Consider the following 15,151-nt stretch of genomic DNA (forward strand, 5'->3'; position numbering starts at 1 on the left):
CTGCCGATTGGCTAAAGTCTCGTGGTGAGATTCACTCACAACAAAATGGCCGACAACCTGAACTGGCCGATCGGTCTGGATAATTTGCCTGATCTAGGACCAGACTTATTGGCAACAAATGATCTTGAAAGTGGAGGACTGGGGAGCGTTGATGGTAAAGTATATTTTGACCAAATTTGAACTTTCTATCACTTTTCGTTCCAAAGATATCATGACATGTATCTTCACGTCTGAGCGCGGCGAAATCCACAATATTTTACTACGACAGTGATTAGCGTAGCGTATTCCTATGTTTTGAGCTCGAACAGGCATATGTCAGCGACATAGGTTCGTTTACTACTGCAAATCTCGTTAAGATTTATCATTAAGCTATTTCTTATCCTCCCACACGCCCGTCAAATTGTGCTGTCATGTACAGAGTAAAGCGTTACTTGGGCTCCTAGTGTTTTCGGCACCAAGTTGAGCGTGAATCCTCAGGACGAGAAAACCTCGGAAAAAGTAATTTTTCTTATTTATCATCAGAATGTCTGTGTGACTGTTAACTTAAAACGGGGTTTGATTTTGAGTTTTGAGTGTTCGAGTGAAAATGTTCTTGTCCACCATTGTTTTCTGGAGTCCGTCTTCGAAATTCGAAAGAATCTTGTCAGTAAGGCGCATATAGGCCTATATGACAAGACAAGTCTGATGTGACAATTGCCCAGTGAAATCACAGAATCTGGAATAATCCTTAATCTCCCGTTCTCCAAAGTGATATCTGATAAGTGTATTTCATCATCTAATTTATGTAACAAGTTCATTTTACCCTTTTCTGGTGAACCGAAACGTACCATTCAAATCTTCCCTTTGGATATGATTTCATTCAGTGCATTAATATATGGACTGCAAAAACACATTCGACTCCATTTGAGTGAACAAATTTGGAATATTTGTCGTCTTACATTTCAGACATTCTGAAATATATCAATGGAGATAACCCAACAGGTGACCTATTTGACCTGCCATTGGTGAAGCAGGAACCAGAGACATTGATAGCTGAAACGCAACCAGTGTATGTGGAGGCACCAACAGCAGCACCAACAGCAGCACCAACAACAGTTGAATTGGTGCAACCTGTACAAGCTGTTAAAAGTGAAACCCAGCTTGAATCTATTAGTGAACTGCTGAATCAAAATGCTCTCAAAACCTTGCTTGAGATTAATGACAACACATCGTTCGGCAGTCAGTTGCAGCAGGTTGCTGCTCGCATGCAGGCTATGCAGAAAGTTCAGAGACTTGCACAGCAGCAGCGACAGCAGCAGCAACAACAACTTCAGCAACTACAGACACAGACGGTACAGATTCAGCCACAGGTGCAGATACAAACCCAGCCACAGGTGCAGATACAAACCCAGCCACAGGTGCAACAGCGTTCACCTCAGCAACAGCTGAAACTGATTTTGCAACAACCTTTGGTTACGACGACAACCCAGGCACAGCCTCGTACCCAGGTGCAGCAGTTAATACAACAAGCAGTGTCTTTGCAATCGGCACCTGCACCTGCTCCTGCACCTGCTCCAGCACCTGTACAGCAGACAACAACCAATGTCAGTCAGCTGAGTTTGCAGCAACTACAACAGGTTTGATATTCCTTCTCATTTATATGTCGGTCTTTGTTTATTACTGTACTGAAATGATGAAAACTCATAATCAACTTTAACTCTAAATCAGAAAAGAAAGATGTGTTTTGTTTCAAGGCCATCTCCAAGTACATCAAAAGAGATTTGAATCTGTACAAAGACTTTCTTATGCTTGATTATCTCATGCCTAAATGCCCAAAACACCTTAATTCGATTTTATGGCAATCTTCAAAAAATCGAATATCTGTTTCTGAAGTTGTTGGTATACATGAAAAAAATATCCTTAAAGGGCAAGTTCACACGGAAATGAACCTATTTTTCTTGTACTTTTTCCACATTAAAAGTGTTAACCTAGAAGTGTCATAGACAAAAATATAAAAATATCACAATTAATTAACATATTTTTCCCATTAAAACGATTGATATTTTTCACATTTACCAAGTGTTCTATTTCCACAACAAAAACACCATGGCTTATGCCCCTTGCAATATGACGTCATTGGTGCCAATTGATAAACATTATGACGTCATCATGCTCTGTTAGAGCCGCTTCACGTGGTGTAGGTACAGTTGTGTGATTCTAGCGTCTCAGATGCCAGCCAGCATAGTGTTATGCTGAGTCACCACTGCGCAGGAGTGTGTCGTAGGCCATGTTGTTTTACCACAAACTGGTACTTGATATCTTTTGCGTTGAGAATAGACAGGGACCCAGTTGAATTGGCACCAATTACGTCATAATCTAAGGGGGATAACTCAGGCCTGTTTAGCTCGAAAAACGAAGGCCTCATAAACGGCATATCATTTTCACACTATTGTGAGCTTCCAACTTTCACTCTGAAAAAAATGAGTGTATATTTTCAAACACAGATACTAATTAATTCTAAAATTGCGTTTTGTTTAGAAAAAGAAAGAAAGTGATTTTTGTGTGTACACTTCCCCTTTAAGTTTGTTCAGCATGTATAATAAAACAAACAAATCTGTCATGTTTTTGGGAAATCTTTGTCATATAGCTCTTGCTAAGTGGTTTAAACATGCTATGCTAAGTACATGATCAAACTATATTCAACTTCAACAGTTCACGACTTGAATTTTAAAGGAAAAATATTCATGCTGAGAAATATGATCGAGGCACTGTTTTACTATGGTTTAAAGCATGCTATTAACATGATCAATAATAAGTTTATATTATTTAAAAAAAATCACATTGATTCGAAATATTTGTCTTTATCCAAGTTGCTCACATAAAGTTTGTTTATTTTAGTTGCTGCTTCAGTCCCAAGTTTTGAAGACGACCACTGTGAGTGAACCAACACCAACTGTTGTGTCTATTTCTTCTCCGGTCACTACAATCAATAACGCGAACACTACTGTTAGCAGTGTAACATCATCACCCGTGCAGACGATAGTTGCTGGGGGCAACACCATACTCACCAGTATTCCTATCCAAGTTGTAGATGGTGACAAGGTACCCATCAACCGACTCAACACCATGCCAAAGAAAGCGCACAAGGGTGAAAAACGAACAGCACACAATGCCATTGAGAAGCGTTACAGACTTAGTATCAATGACAAGATTGTGGAGTTAAAAGATCTTGTAGCAGGAACAGAAGCAAAGGTAAGGCACACTTAGGCATGTTAAGAAAATGAATTACCATTTATGTTGGTGAAATCATCATGATCAATGTTTTTATTTATGCTTTCCTTGGTCCTTGGCTAGTGAATAGTGGAGGAATTAAGACAGTGTATGAGCTTGGGCTAAACATGACGTTGGTACTTGCATTTCAACATGTTCAAGTATTTGATTTGATGACCAAATTGCATAAGTGACTTGTGCAGTGTTGTGTAATATCTAAAACATTATCTGTTTAAGATACTGAGATGCTACTATATGTAGAATGTATAAACATTACTACTGACACACCATGCACTACTGCTTCACACAGAATGAAAACAAAGAATTCCTAGTTCTGAAGAGTGATATCAGTTGCAACACAAGACAAGTGGATGCAATGTTGTCTGTTGATGCATCAACTTGACGCCTGACCATGTTGACTGTTGAAATCATTAGAGTAAGTCATTAGAAATTTCACACTCTTATCAAATGTTTTTTACTTTGCTTCAGCTGAACAAATCTGCAATTTTACGAAAGGCGATTGATTTCATCCGATATCTGCAAAATAGCAACAACCGTCTAAAACAGGAGAATATGGCTCTCAGGATGGCTACCAGCAAACAAAGTAAGGAGTTCGCTCTGTAATAAAAATTAGAGTGAGCATGCTTTATTTTGTTGAAGATTATTATTTATTGACAATGTCCTATTACCATGATTACCTTTCTTATCTTGTTTTAGATCTGGAGGAGTTACTTGCAAGTACGAAGGAAGCAGGTGCATTCCCAATGACGCCCCCAGTGTCGGACAACTCGGAACCTGATAGTCCTCTCTCCAATGACAGTATGATGGGTAAGGGCTTTGAAACTCCAAGCGTTAATTTTATCAGTCAAATTATGGTCGTTGTCTTGTGATAATGCCAGTCATAGTCCCAATGCTGTGATTGGTGATATAATCACCTGTGTTAAAAAACATGATAGGACTGATGACTTGCAAGAATAGATTTCTTTTGTATCAGTATGTTATGTTCTTATTTCTTTCACAGATGATTCAGGTGATGAAGAAGACAGTCAGTTTAGTATGACGAGTGGTATGCTGGATCGATCTCGTATGGTGCTCTGTGTGTTCATGCTTGGCGTTCTTGCTTTCAACCCATTCAATTCAATACTTGGGGGTAGCAGTAAAGTCAGTATGGAGGCACAAGTGGGGCTTGGACATGGAGCTAGTAGACATCTCAACTCACTTGGAAACTTTTCACAAGAATCCAGAGGTGGGTTTTAAAAAAAAAGAAAGTATCTCATGAGATGTATCATTTATCTCAGAAATTAAGACACTAAGCCTCTGTTGAATTGGTTTGAACTTGGTTTTCTGTGTAACTAACCAGAAATATGTGACATATGCTACAGTGGAAGTATCCTTTGATTTTTCAATGTGGAGCTCTCAAATGTGTCCATAAAAACAGATTTTGACTGAATACATGCCTAACGACAGGTGGACTTTTTTTCTGATGTCTGAAACTGATGTATTTCAGGTGGTTACGGAGGCTGGTTTGACTGGATGTTCCCGACACTCTTCCTATGGCTGATGAATGGTGTTATTGTTGCTGGTGTACTTGCAAAGTTACTGATCTATGGTGAACCTGTCACATGCAAGAACTCCAATGCATCAGTGTCCTTCTGGCGTCATCGGAAACAAGCTGATACCGATATCATGAGGGTGAGAGCTTTGAGGATTCATTTTGATGATTTTGATAGTGATGGCACAATTAACATGGGGGATTAAATTTGTGACCAAATTTGTTTTCTATTATGTATAGAGATTGTTCTCAATTACTGGCCAGCTCAGACATATTATGTGTTACAGGGTTAGCATGGTTGGACATAATGAGTTCAATCCAACTGGACTAATGATACGTTTTGGATTAAGTACAAATAAAATAACCGGAGTTATACAAAAAACAGGCTGTCCTTCCAGATTTTTACTTGTCTGTGGACCAGTCTTACCCGAAGAATGTCCCTCTTTCACTGACTTATCTCATCTTCTTCCAGGGAAGCTTTTCGGCTGCTTCCAACCAGTTGCGACAATGTCTACAGGCTCTCGGTCGTCCTCTCCCTACTTCTAAGTTGGATATGCTGTCTGGTGTTGCCTGGCAGTTAGTTCGTCAGGGACTCCACCGTGTTTACCTGGGTCGTTGGCTGTCCAGCAAAGCTGCCGGTTGGAGGAACAACATCAAGAGTAGTGATGTGAAGGAATCTGCTCGGGATGCTGCTCTTGTCTTCCACAATCTCAACCAGCTTCATCTGTCAGGTTTGTTCTTTACCTATTCCGCTTGAATGTAAACCTGATTAAAAATTAACTGATTTGATTTCATATTTAACATCACTTTCATGTGTATGTTGTAACATGTGTAATGTTGGGACATAATATTTGTTCTTACTTGGATTTACATATAACAGAAAGTACTACTGGTATTTGTTAGTTTGGTTTTAATGCCGCATACAAAGAATATGAATATGAATACAAAGTCTGGTGCACAATTAGCCTGGTTATTATTATATATTTACTCAGTATCTGTGTGTAATAAAATATCTGCTTTAAAGATACCAAAAGACTACGTAATCCAAGCAGATCAGATTGAAAACATTTTGACTCTTTGTGTATGAAGTTATTGCTGTTCAGGTGAATCTTGTGGTGGATCTCTCTGGGGTTTGAACCTGGCTCTGAGTGCGGTCAACACCGCAGAAGCAGCCAGAGAAGCTATGTCACGGACCAACCTGGTGGAGATATATGCTACAGCTGCTCTGCAAGTCAAGACTTCATTGCCAGAGAAAATGCACTTCCTTGCTGTGAGTATAGTCATTTCTGTAATATTAATATTGAAGTCCAAGTTTCAATTGTCTGGGTGAAATACGTTTTCCATAGAAATCATATTTTTGATATACATTATTTTTTACTTATCCTGCATTACTCCTTAAACGTAGTAATGCAGGATAAGTATACAGATGTAAAAAATATTTAGATTTTACTAAGATTGATGAATGTGAGGAGTCCAAATTGTCATACAAGGCACCACAATTTGATGTGCAGAGTTGTGTCCCCTTGGCATGCTAGAAATCTGTGATTTTGGGTTCTGATCTCAGTTCACCCCGATGATGTTTTGGGGTTTGTCAGCACCATACTCATTCTTGTGGGTTCCACCAAAGTGGTAAAGGTCTGAGACCTGCTTTACTTCAGGCTTTCCATTAAGCTGACACGCCATGATATAGCTGGAATACTGTTCAAATCGGTGTTAAATCAAAATCACACATTCACTGAGCATGTTTGGATCTTGTGATTTGTTCTTAACTTCACAAGGGTCACATGTGGCTCAGTTGTCTAAGGCACCTCAACTGGCTGTACAGAGTTGCTTCCCTTGGGCATGCCAGAAGCCTTTGGTTATGGTTGGGACAAAATTTTGTTCCTCGTAAATGAATGTTCTTTTCTATGTTTTACAGCGCTACTTCCTAAGTCGGGCCAGGCGAGTATGTGTGAAATATGGTGATAGAGTTGGACCACATGTTCAGTGGTTGGCTCACCCAGAGGGACACCGTTTCTTTGTGGACTCCAAACTGAAAGTTGAATCGACCGACACATTTCTGTCAGCTCTTGACAGCCAAGGTAATTACATGTAAATGTTGATTTGCAAGTCTTCTAAAAGCACATCTAAAATGCAGAGCTTTACAATGAATATGCTGTGAATGAATAAGAGTCTAAAAGTTACAAATGTCTTTTTCAGTTGACCCCCTTGCTAAAGTTACACAGGCTTTCCGGGAGAACTTGTTGTCACAGGCCTTGTATTCCCTAGTTGCACCTGAACACCCGAACAGGTGAGAATAGAAACTTTGGAATTGTACTACTTTGTTTAATGTTGCACTGAGTAATATTCTATCCGGACCAGACAATCCAGTGATTGACATTACGAACATTGATTCACACATGTGGGATATGATGATACACAGTCAATCTAGTCACCGAGTGTAACCACCCAATCCATTTAGTTGCCTCTTACGACATGTGTAGGTTGCTGAGGAACTATATTCTTTACCGGAATCATCACGGGTCATACCTCGAGCAGGAGCATGACTTAAATGAAAAGTAATAACTGCTATGACTTTACCTCCATGGGGAATGGGTGGCATCTAAGTTGCCAGAAGTTGATTTTTAGCAGAGTTAATAAACCTTAGTCATGCCAGAAACCTATGCTCATTGGTTCACCTTGATTGTTTTTTTAGTCATCAACTCACCCATGCTTGTGGCTTTCACCAAAGTGGTAAACATATAAGACATGCACCTCTTTGGGATTTCCTTCAAAATTTGATGTACTGTGATATGACTGCGATGCTAAACCAAACTCACTCACTAACTCTCTTCATCTTCTGCTATTGTAAAGTGATTTTGTGAAAATATTTTGAACATGGTGAAAGTATGTAGTATGTTAACTGATATTGAGATATCTGTTTATCAAATAATAATTGTTATTTCCAGGAAGGATTCCATGTCTGAAACAATGCAGTATGCACAGTTGTTGTGCAACTCTTCATGCACTAAAGATGGCCACCCCTCGGCTGCCATTGGAGAATTTGGTGTGAACAATGCTGGTGAGGAAACAAGGGTTTTTCTGAATAGCAAAAGAAAGATGGTTGTTACAAAATCTTGTGATATCTCTCTTAGAAAGAAATGCTACAAGTTAATATGACTGCCTTGTATATTTGACTGTGTTGCTATGATAATGTGACTAATATCATTGGGATTAGTTAAAATTTCCACTGATTTTGATCATAACATGTTAAGTATGTAACCTACTTTCAGATGAGGTTTCTCTCTGGTGGGCTGGCATTGTCAGTGTGGCCTTCTACTGGCTGAAGGGAGATGATGACAATGCCAAGGACTACTATAGTGTGCTTGATGTCTTCCCCAAGAAGCTGCAGGCAATTGAGTAAGTCCTTGTGATGTGACGTGTGTTATCGTGTATCTTAGTATAATGGGGCATAGATTGGTGACCCAGTTAAGCTGTGACCTTTGAGCTTTCTCTCAGCCCACCCTGACCCGAGCCATAATATGACTGAAATACTGTTCAAATTAGCATAAATATAAGTCACAATCTTGGTGTCAGAATATTTATTTATCTGAAGTCCTGATTAATGATAATGTTTCATAGACCATTTTCTAGTAACTGTCTGTTTCAAAGCACAAATGAAATATTCTAGGTAGGATATGGATTGATTATCCAAAACGTCCTAATGTTTCTAATGTCTTGTGAAATATTACTTAAATTAAACTGGTTTTGTGTACTTCACAGTGATCCACTGCCAAGAGCTGTGATGTTTGCCTACAAAGCTAGAAAGAGCCTATTGGAGCAGAGAGAGAACTTTAACAGCAAGATGTGCATCAGGCAGTGTGACCGTGCAGGACGTTCACTGCGGGAGAGTCTGAAACTTGTGTACCCACAACAGAAAGCTGCAGCTGTAAAGGTGAGCACCAGGCCCCTTCTCTCCTCTCCTCCCCACCCACCCACCACCATGTAAACAACAAAGTGTATGTTTATAGCTGCTGAAAGCTGAAGATTCTGCTGGAGCTGGTCTTGAAGGAATGCAACATCCCTGTGTCTGTGGTGCATTGTAGTTGCATTGCATTAGGTAACAGTTATGCAATGCATCTGCAGTGCAAGCACAGCTGCAGGTTCAACATCAGGAGGTAGATGCTGAGGAAAGGAAACACTGATAATCAAGACACCACAATAAATTTGTGTCTTGTCAGAATTGCAACATGCAATGTGACTACAACATACAGTGTAATTGTTTGAGTTAGGTGTGAAATGTATATTTGAAATCCAGTAAAAATATGGTTAGTCTTTTTAATTATTCAAATATATTTTGAGGAGCGAAACTAATTTTTTAGGGATCATTTCTATGTCATTTTCCTCAGCATCATAGAATGTTTAAGCAGAAAAATATTGATTTGGATTGATTTATCATTGCAGGCCATCCAGCTGCTTACTTGTGATTGGTTGCTGACAACCCGGTCCCAAGTTTGGGAGATGACACACGATTGGCTGGGCACTACCAAGCCCGTCTCTCAAACAGAACTCATTGCCTTCCAGCAGGATCTGGCCAGTCTCCGCAAACTATCACAGAGCATGAAGACAGCTTTGCCAAAAGTAAGTAAACACTTAAGTAGACATGTTATGTAACATAATAAATTTTTGTGGAATTTCACAAAAAATTGCTGAGATTTGTTTCAAGGTACTTCAAGATCATTAAAACTTGCATTTTTAAATGGGTAATGTTTGTATGATAGCACCTACATTATTACTGACTGTGTTTGTTGTCCAGGTGTTCCTGCACGAGGCAATGGCTCGAGTGATGGCTGGAGCCAGTCCTGCACGGACGCAGCAGCTGCTGGACAGGAGCATCCGGAGGCGAGGTGCAAAAACTGCAACATGTAAGTATTATCATTTGATGTACCCATACAAGAGTGAAAGTACTGAAGCAGTGCTATGTTGATATCTAAGTACATGTTTAGCAAGTTTTACAAATTTTAATTCATTTCATACTCATTGGTTGGTCAGATCATTGCTTGTGCCTTAATTACGTAAGCTTACATTGTGTAAACCAAAATGGATTCGTGATGATTTTCTTTCTTCAATTTTCATTTCATAGAGAAAAATTGTTTTGAAATTGTTCACCATCTTCAGCTGTTGTTTAAAACATTTATGATAATGAAAGATCTACCCATAGACTGCGGTCACATAACATTGCAGTACATGTGTGTCTTGTCTTGCAGATTGTGATGAGACAACAAACAGTGACATATCTGAGAGAGAACAGGCCTCTGCCCTGTTGTTAGCAGGACGCCATCTGCCTGATCCCCTTGTCAGCAGTGTTGGTGCCAGGGTTGGGATGGTCACTCAGGCCAGTCAGCTGTATGAAACCATTGGGGACAGAAAGTCAGTTCAGCTCTGTCGGAAAACGCTTCTTCAGATGGAAGAAAATTCACACAAAAGCACAGATGTTGCAATAGAATGCTGAGAGTCCCATTTCATTTCATTGTAAATAATCTCTGACTTTGAACATAATTTCAAGCCTTACATAGTTAATTCTGTTTCTGTTTCCATTCTGTTTGTTTCGATTCTACAAGAGTATTTTGTTCTGTATGAATCTTCAAGTTTGTTTGATTTTTTAAATTTTGATCTGTTGACTGTTACTCATTTGTTGTTATTTGATATTGTCATATGTTATGTCAATAACCCTGGAAAGATTAGACCTAAATTACATTGTTATGGAATTTCATTACTGGATATGTTGCTAAAAGTTTTGTCGCCTTTCGTAAATTGAAATGAACACTTACATTTACAGATGCATTTGAAGTTTGTCTCATCACATGTTTATGTAGAGTTTTGATACCATGTCATAGAAAAAAAGATTGTATATGCTGTACATAAGTATTATTTAAGATGAGGCAAGAATGTGAGTTGTGTGTGTGTGCGTGTATGTCAATAAATATTTTAACTCCTTAATATTACATCTTGTGTTCTTTTCCCAGGGATGTGCTGTTATGATAACGGTTATATCCCAGTAGTTTGAAACTGGATTGCTTTTAGGTTTTGTTGGATGTGTGATGTGGTGAAATGGTGTTAAAGAGTATCATCACATGCATGCGTTTGTACTTGTGGGTACTTGTTCGGACTAAGGACGATTTTTATTGTGCTAGCCCCCTGAGATACCATGTCGTATTTGAACATAGATACCCCCACTCAGACTACTAATTCTGGACACACTATTTCTTGTGTTATCCCCTTAATGCCTAGCCCCAGGCAGGTAAACAACAAGTACCATCTTTTAACGTCTTGGTATAAAAGTGTAGGGGTTGGACACTCAGATCTGGCAGCAGCAGCACCCTATCCACAAGACCAGGGGCAGTCTTTGTTGGTGATTTTGCTCCTGTCTACAAAATGTTAGAGATTATTAAGAAGCCCAATGTATAGGGGATTCTTACAATTTTTGTCAATTTGGATAAAATAACACTTTATTAACCCGAAGGAAATTTGGGATTTATATCAGCACAAGGTCTAAGCTTATTGATAAACATATAAATGAATAATAACCTTATTGATAAACATATAAATGAATAATAACATCACAAACGTAATTAACATTAAATGTGGCACTAGCTAATAAATACTCAAATTAGTTATCACAAAACGCAGTACCTGGTAGTAGCTTGTCTGAATAAATAATTCGGGCCGTTTGTTCTTAATGTCGGCAATTGTAGTTGGTGGCCAGATCGAACCAGTTTATTCTCCGAATATAAAACATTCGAGATGGCGCTTAAACCTTTATCTGCTTATGAACTATTTGCTGCTTATGAATTATTTGCTGCTCACATTTACTGCCGATGTCCTGAAAAGTGATGCCTGTGATTTTATTCGCCTTGTTACAGAGTATGAAGAGTATGTGTTTGTTGCGAACAGAAAGGTTTCCGTACAAGCTAGTGAAGTTAAAAGTCAGAATACTTAAAATAAATGTTCCATAAAACATGGACATGATGGTAGACAGTTTGAAAGTGTCCCAGAAGACAAAGAAATACCTCTGTTGACCTGTTTTAATCCATTTGTTATAATTATTGATAATTAGGTAATAGAAGTAAATTATCAATAACTATTTGGATTAGAATATAAGTTATCTTTCCAAACATCTTTGACCATTTCCTTTGTTTTCTTGACATTTAAAAAAACATTGTTTACCGTTCACCAACATTCAAAATTAGAAATTTCATTTATTTCTGTACTCTTGTTATGAATCTTTGATACGACCTGCAAGCGCAGCATCATTTGCAAATTTGACGGTATCACAATTTACAAAACATCTTGTACAGTCATTGGTGTAAATTAATAAACTCGCAACCTTAAGGGGCTCCTGTCGACGTGGGGATAAGAGATGAGCTGTTGCCGTTTACAGTGACGAACTGTAGCCTGTTTATAATAACATATTTGATCCATTTGACGATATTAACACCAATGTTATTAAGCTTTTGCATAATTAACTGGCGCTGTAGGGTATTGAAAGTGGATGAAAAAAATCGACGAATATTCTTAACATCCGATTTCCGATGACTTTTTGACACAATGCATTGCTTGAACACCTTGGGGATGTCATACCGCGTGCATCTCCTTTGTAGCCGAGAAAGATTTACTTTAGGTCAGTGAAACTTTAACATGTCATCCTTTGGCTCGGGCCCAGATTGGAAAAGGTTGGTGACCTAATAGGCTAAATATAAAGTCAAGGTTGCAGTGAAGGTCATCAGTAAAGTATTGGTCGTTTTCACAGAAATGTCGTTTTCTAAAATTAGGTTTTAAGTCTTTGTGCGGTTACATTATTTGAATACTTATGAGAAGTATTGCGATCTTAGATATCAGTGGCAGGACACGGTGACCCACTAAATGAGTGACATATGCTCTACTTTTAGCTCACCTGACTCAACGTTTAGTGAGCTTATGTCGTGGCCTGTTTGTCCGTTGTTCGTCGTAAACATTTCAGAAGCCACTTGACCAATTAAACTGAAACTTCACATGCTTGTTTCCACCAATGATCGAAGCCCAGTTTGTTGAAGAGGTTTGAACCCGATAATATAAATCTATCAGCCATATTGAAACACCTCTATGGTCAGCTATTCAGCCATTTGCGTTTAAAATGTTATGAAGTCTGGTACATGTATTTAGTAGTGGGCTCAATATTATCTTTTTCTTTTTCTTTCTTTGCACTTAGACAATACCGAAAGTTGAAATTTCTTATGGCTATTTTGTCGACAATCTTCCTTAAAAAATAAATTATATTTGGTACTTTTGTTATTGGTGAAGCTCAACACTGACATTACTTAAAACTTTACACTTTTACCATAGTCCTAAACTCTCTCAAAATGAATTTCCTTACACGAGAATCTCCACACAAGTCACTGTACCAATGAATCTGAATCTTGACATGCTTGTCCCCACCTGAATGTGTTCAAGGAGTTCAAGACCAATTGTATTCAATATTGCCACAACAGCCGAATTGAAAACGTTATTTATGGCCATGCCTCTGTTACTTTTTACAAACTGTAATGAAAGTTGATATTGGTTTAGTTGTGGGATTCAACATTACATGTTCCATTTCCTCAATATTTTACATTTTGATTTGTTTAGATCATGCTGTTAAATTTTCTCATACACATATTTGGCCCTGTAAACGTCTCTGAAATTGCCAGACTGAGGGAGCGGAACTTTGGCATGTTTGTTTATACTTACGACATGATATTTTGTTCAGTTCATCAGTCATTAGTGATATTCTTTGGTATATGCAGAAAATGTTTGAACATCAAAGCTAACAGCAATGATTACATATCCAGGTGAGCTATAGTGCAGTGGCACCTGGCGCGTCCTGTAGTGTTCATATTCTCGACAGCCCGTTGGTACCAGCAACTGATATTAAAGCTCAAATTCGTTTTCAAGGTCATGCAATCAAACATTTATTATTATTCACAAAACACAAGCAGACGAGTGTTCACTGTAGTTGGATGAAATGTGGTACACATCCGTAGTGTGGGCCATTGAAGTGGCAAGCGACCTTCACTGAAGGTCAAGGTCACTAGAATGGTGATTGGTACGATATTTCTGCTTTGTGTACTGAATCAATGCCCTGTGTTATGATGTTTGTAAGAGTGAGTGAGTGAGTAAGTTGGGTTTTGTGCCGCTTTTAACAATATTCCAGCAATATCACGGCAGGGGTCACCAGAAATGGGCTTTACACATTGTACCCATGTTTGTAAGAGCTAGCACCAATGTTTCTAAATTGAATTAATCAAGCATGTGATTGGCTGAACTTGATGGTCAAGATAACTAAACAGAAAATTCATTCAACTTTCTTATATTGGTCTATCCAAAATAGAAATAAAAGATTGTTTGGTCCTGATTTGTTGACTATGAAATACATGCAATGATGACCCATCAAATTAACCACATTACTTTCTAGGCCTGTGTTGTGCACCATCCAAACATACATAAACTATCACATGTACATGTGTAAATAGGGACAAACTATAACTGTAAATGTGTAAACTGTAAAATTGTTATTGTTCTTGTCTCAGCCTTGCAGGTTTTGCAATTGAACGTGACAGTTATGCTCGGACAACGTAGTTGTCTCAAAACTATAAATAGGGTTTATAGCCTGTGAAGCCACTACAAAATCTGTATTGGTGTTGTTTGGTGTTTATGATATTGTTAGAGACTGCACACTCTCATTTGTTTTTAAAAAAACCTGATGGTTCATACTCGTATCTAATAAAATCTATTTGTAAAAGCCTCAAAACATTTCTACTTCTATTTCAAATAGCTAGATTAATGGGACAGTCTTGTTTGAAAGCTTCATGAGACGTGATTTTTCAAACCGAAGAAATTTAACCTGAGGTTATTGTAACTTTCTGATGAAGCTAAAGGCATATATGTTATAAAGTTATCCTGCATTAGACTTTGTCCTCAAACCATATGTGATGTGATTAAAACCAGCAGTGTATATGCAAGTGTAAATCGAAAGTTTGTGTTCTCGCTTAGAAAATCGTTCAGAATTACACATTTTCCCAGAATTTGGTCAATATAATCATATCTGACGTCATTATACTTGGTGCAGTGATGTTCAAGCTCTGTTATCCCTGTCATATAGATAGAAGTGTTCATCTTGGACCCTGGCAGTCCCCCTCGTTACTGGTTGAAACTCTACCACGTAGATATCATTTGAGTTAAGGGAAAAGATACAATTCAGAGGGTGATTTGTCAGGAGAGTAAGTGGCACGGGGAAGTAACGTGACGTGTGCACGGGCATTTGGCATTAAGAAGTAGCACACCTGTAGCGAGCTT

The 15,151-nt window shown here is 38.4% G+C and overlaps 1 protein-coding gene across 1 annotated transcript; it reads left to right on the top strand.

Annotated features, from left to right (window-relative positions):
• LOC124144501 (sterol regulatory element-binding protein 1-like) lies at positions 1 to 10,780 on the top strand. The gene is made up of 17 exons (XM_046513932.2): positions 1 to 154; positions 946 to 1,616; positions 2,878 to 3,231; positions 3,739 to 3,853; positions 3,967 to 4,077; positions 4,271 to 4,495; positions 4,757 to 4,941; positions 5,274 to 5,532; positions 5,905 to 6,071; positions 6,720 to 6,882; positions 7,001 to 7,091; positions 7,750 to 7,862; positions 8,074 to 8,200; positions 8,564 to 8,735; positions 9,245 to 9,421; positions 9,597 to 9,705; positions 10,048 to 10,780. Exons 1-17 carry the CDS (start codon positions 46 to 48, stop codon positions 10,290 to 10,292), a joined length of 3,393 nt encoding a protein of 1,130 aa, XP_046369888.2. The 5' UTR covers positions 1 to 45; the 3' UTR covers positions 10,293 to 10,780.
• Positions 10,781 to 15,151: the final 4,371 nt, after the last annotated feature.

The sequence above is a fragment of the Haliotis rufescens genome, unplaced genomic scaffold, assembly GCF_023055435.1.
Source record: "Haliotis rufescens isolate VD_foot unplaced genomic scaffold, xgHalRufe1.0.p SCAF_7, whole genome shotgun sequence".
In the NCBI taxonomy this organism is placed as follows: Eukaryota; Metazoa; Mollusca; class Gastropoda; order Lepetellida; family Haliotidae; genus Haliotis; species Haliotis rufescens.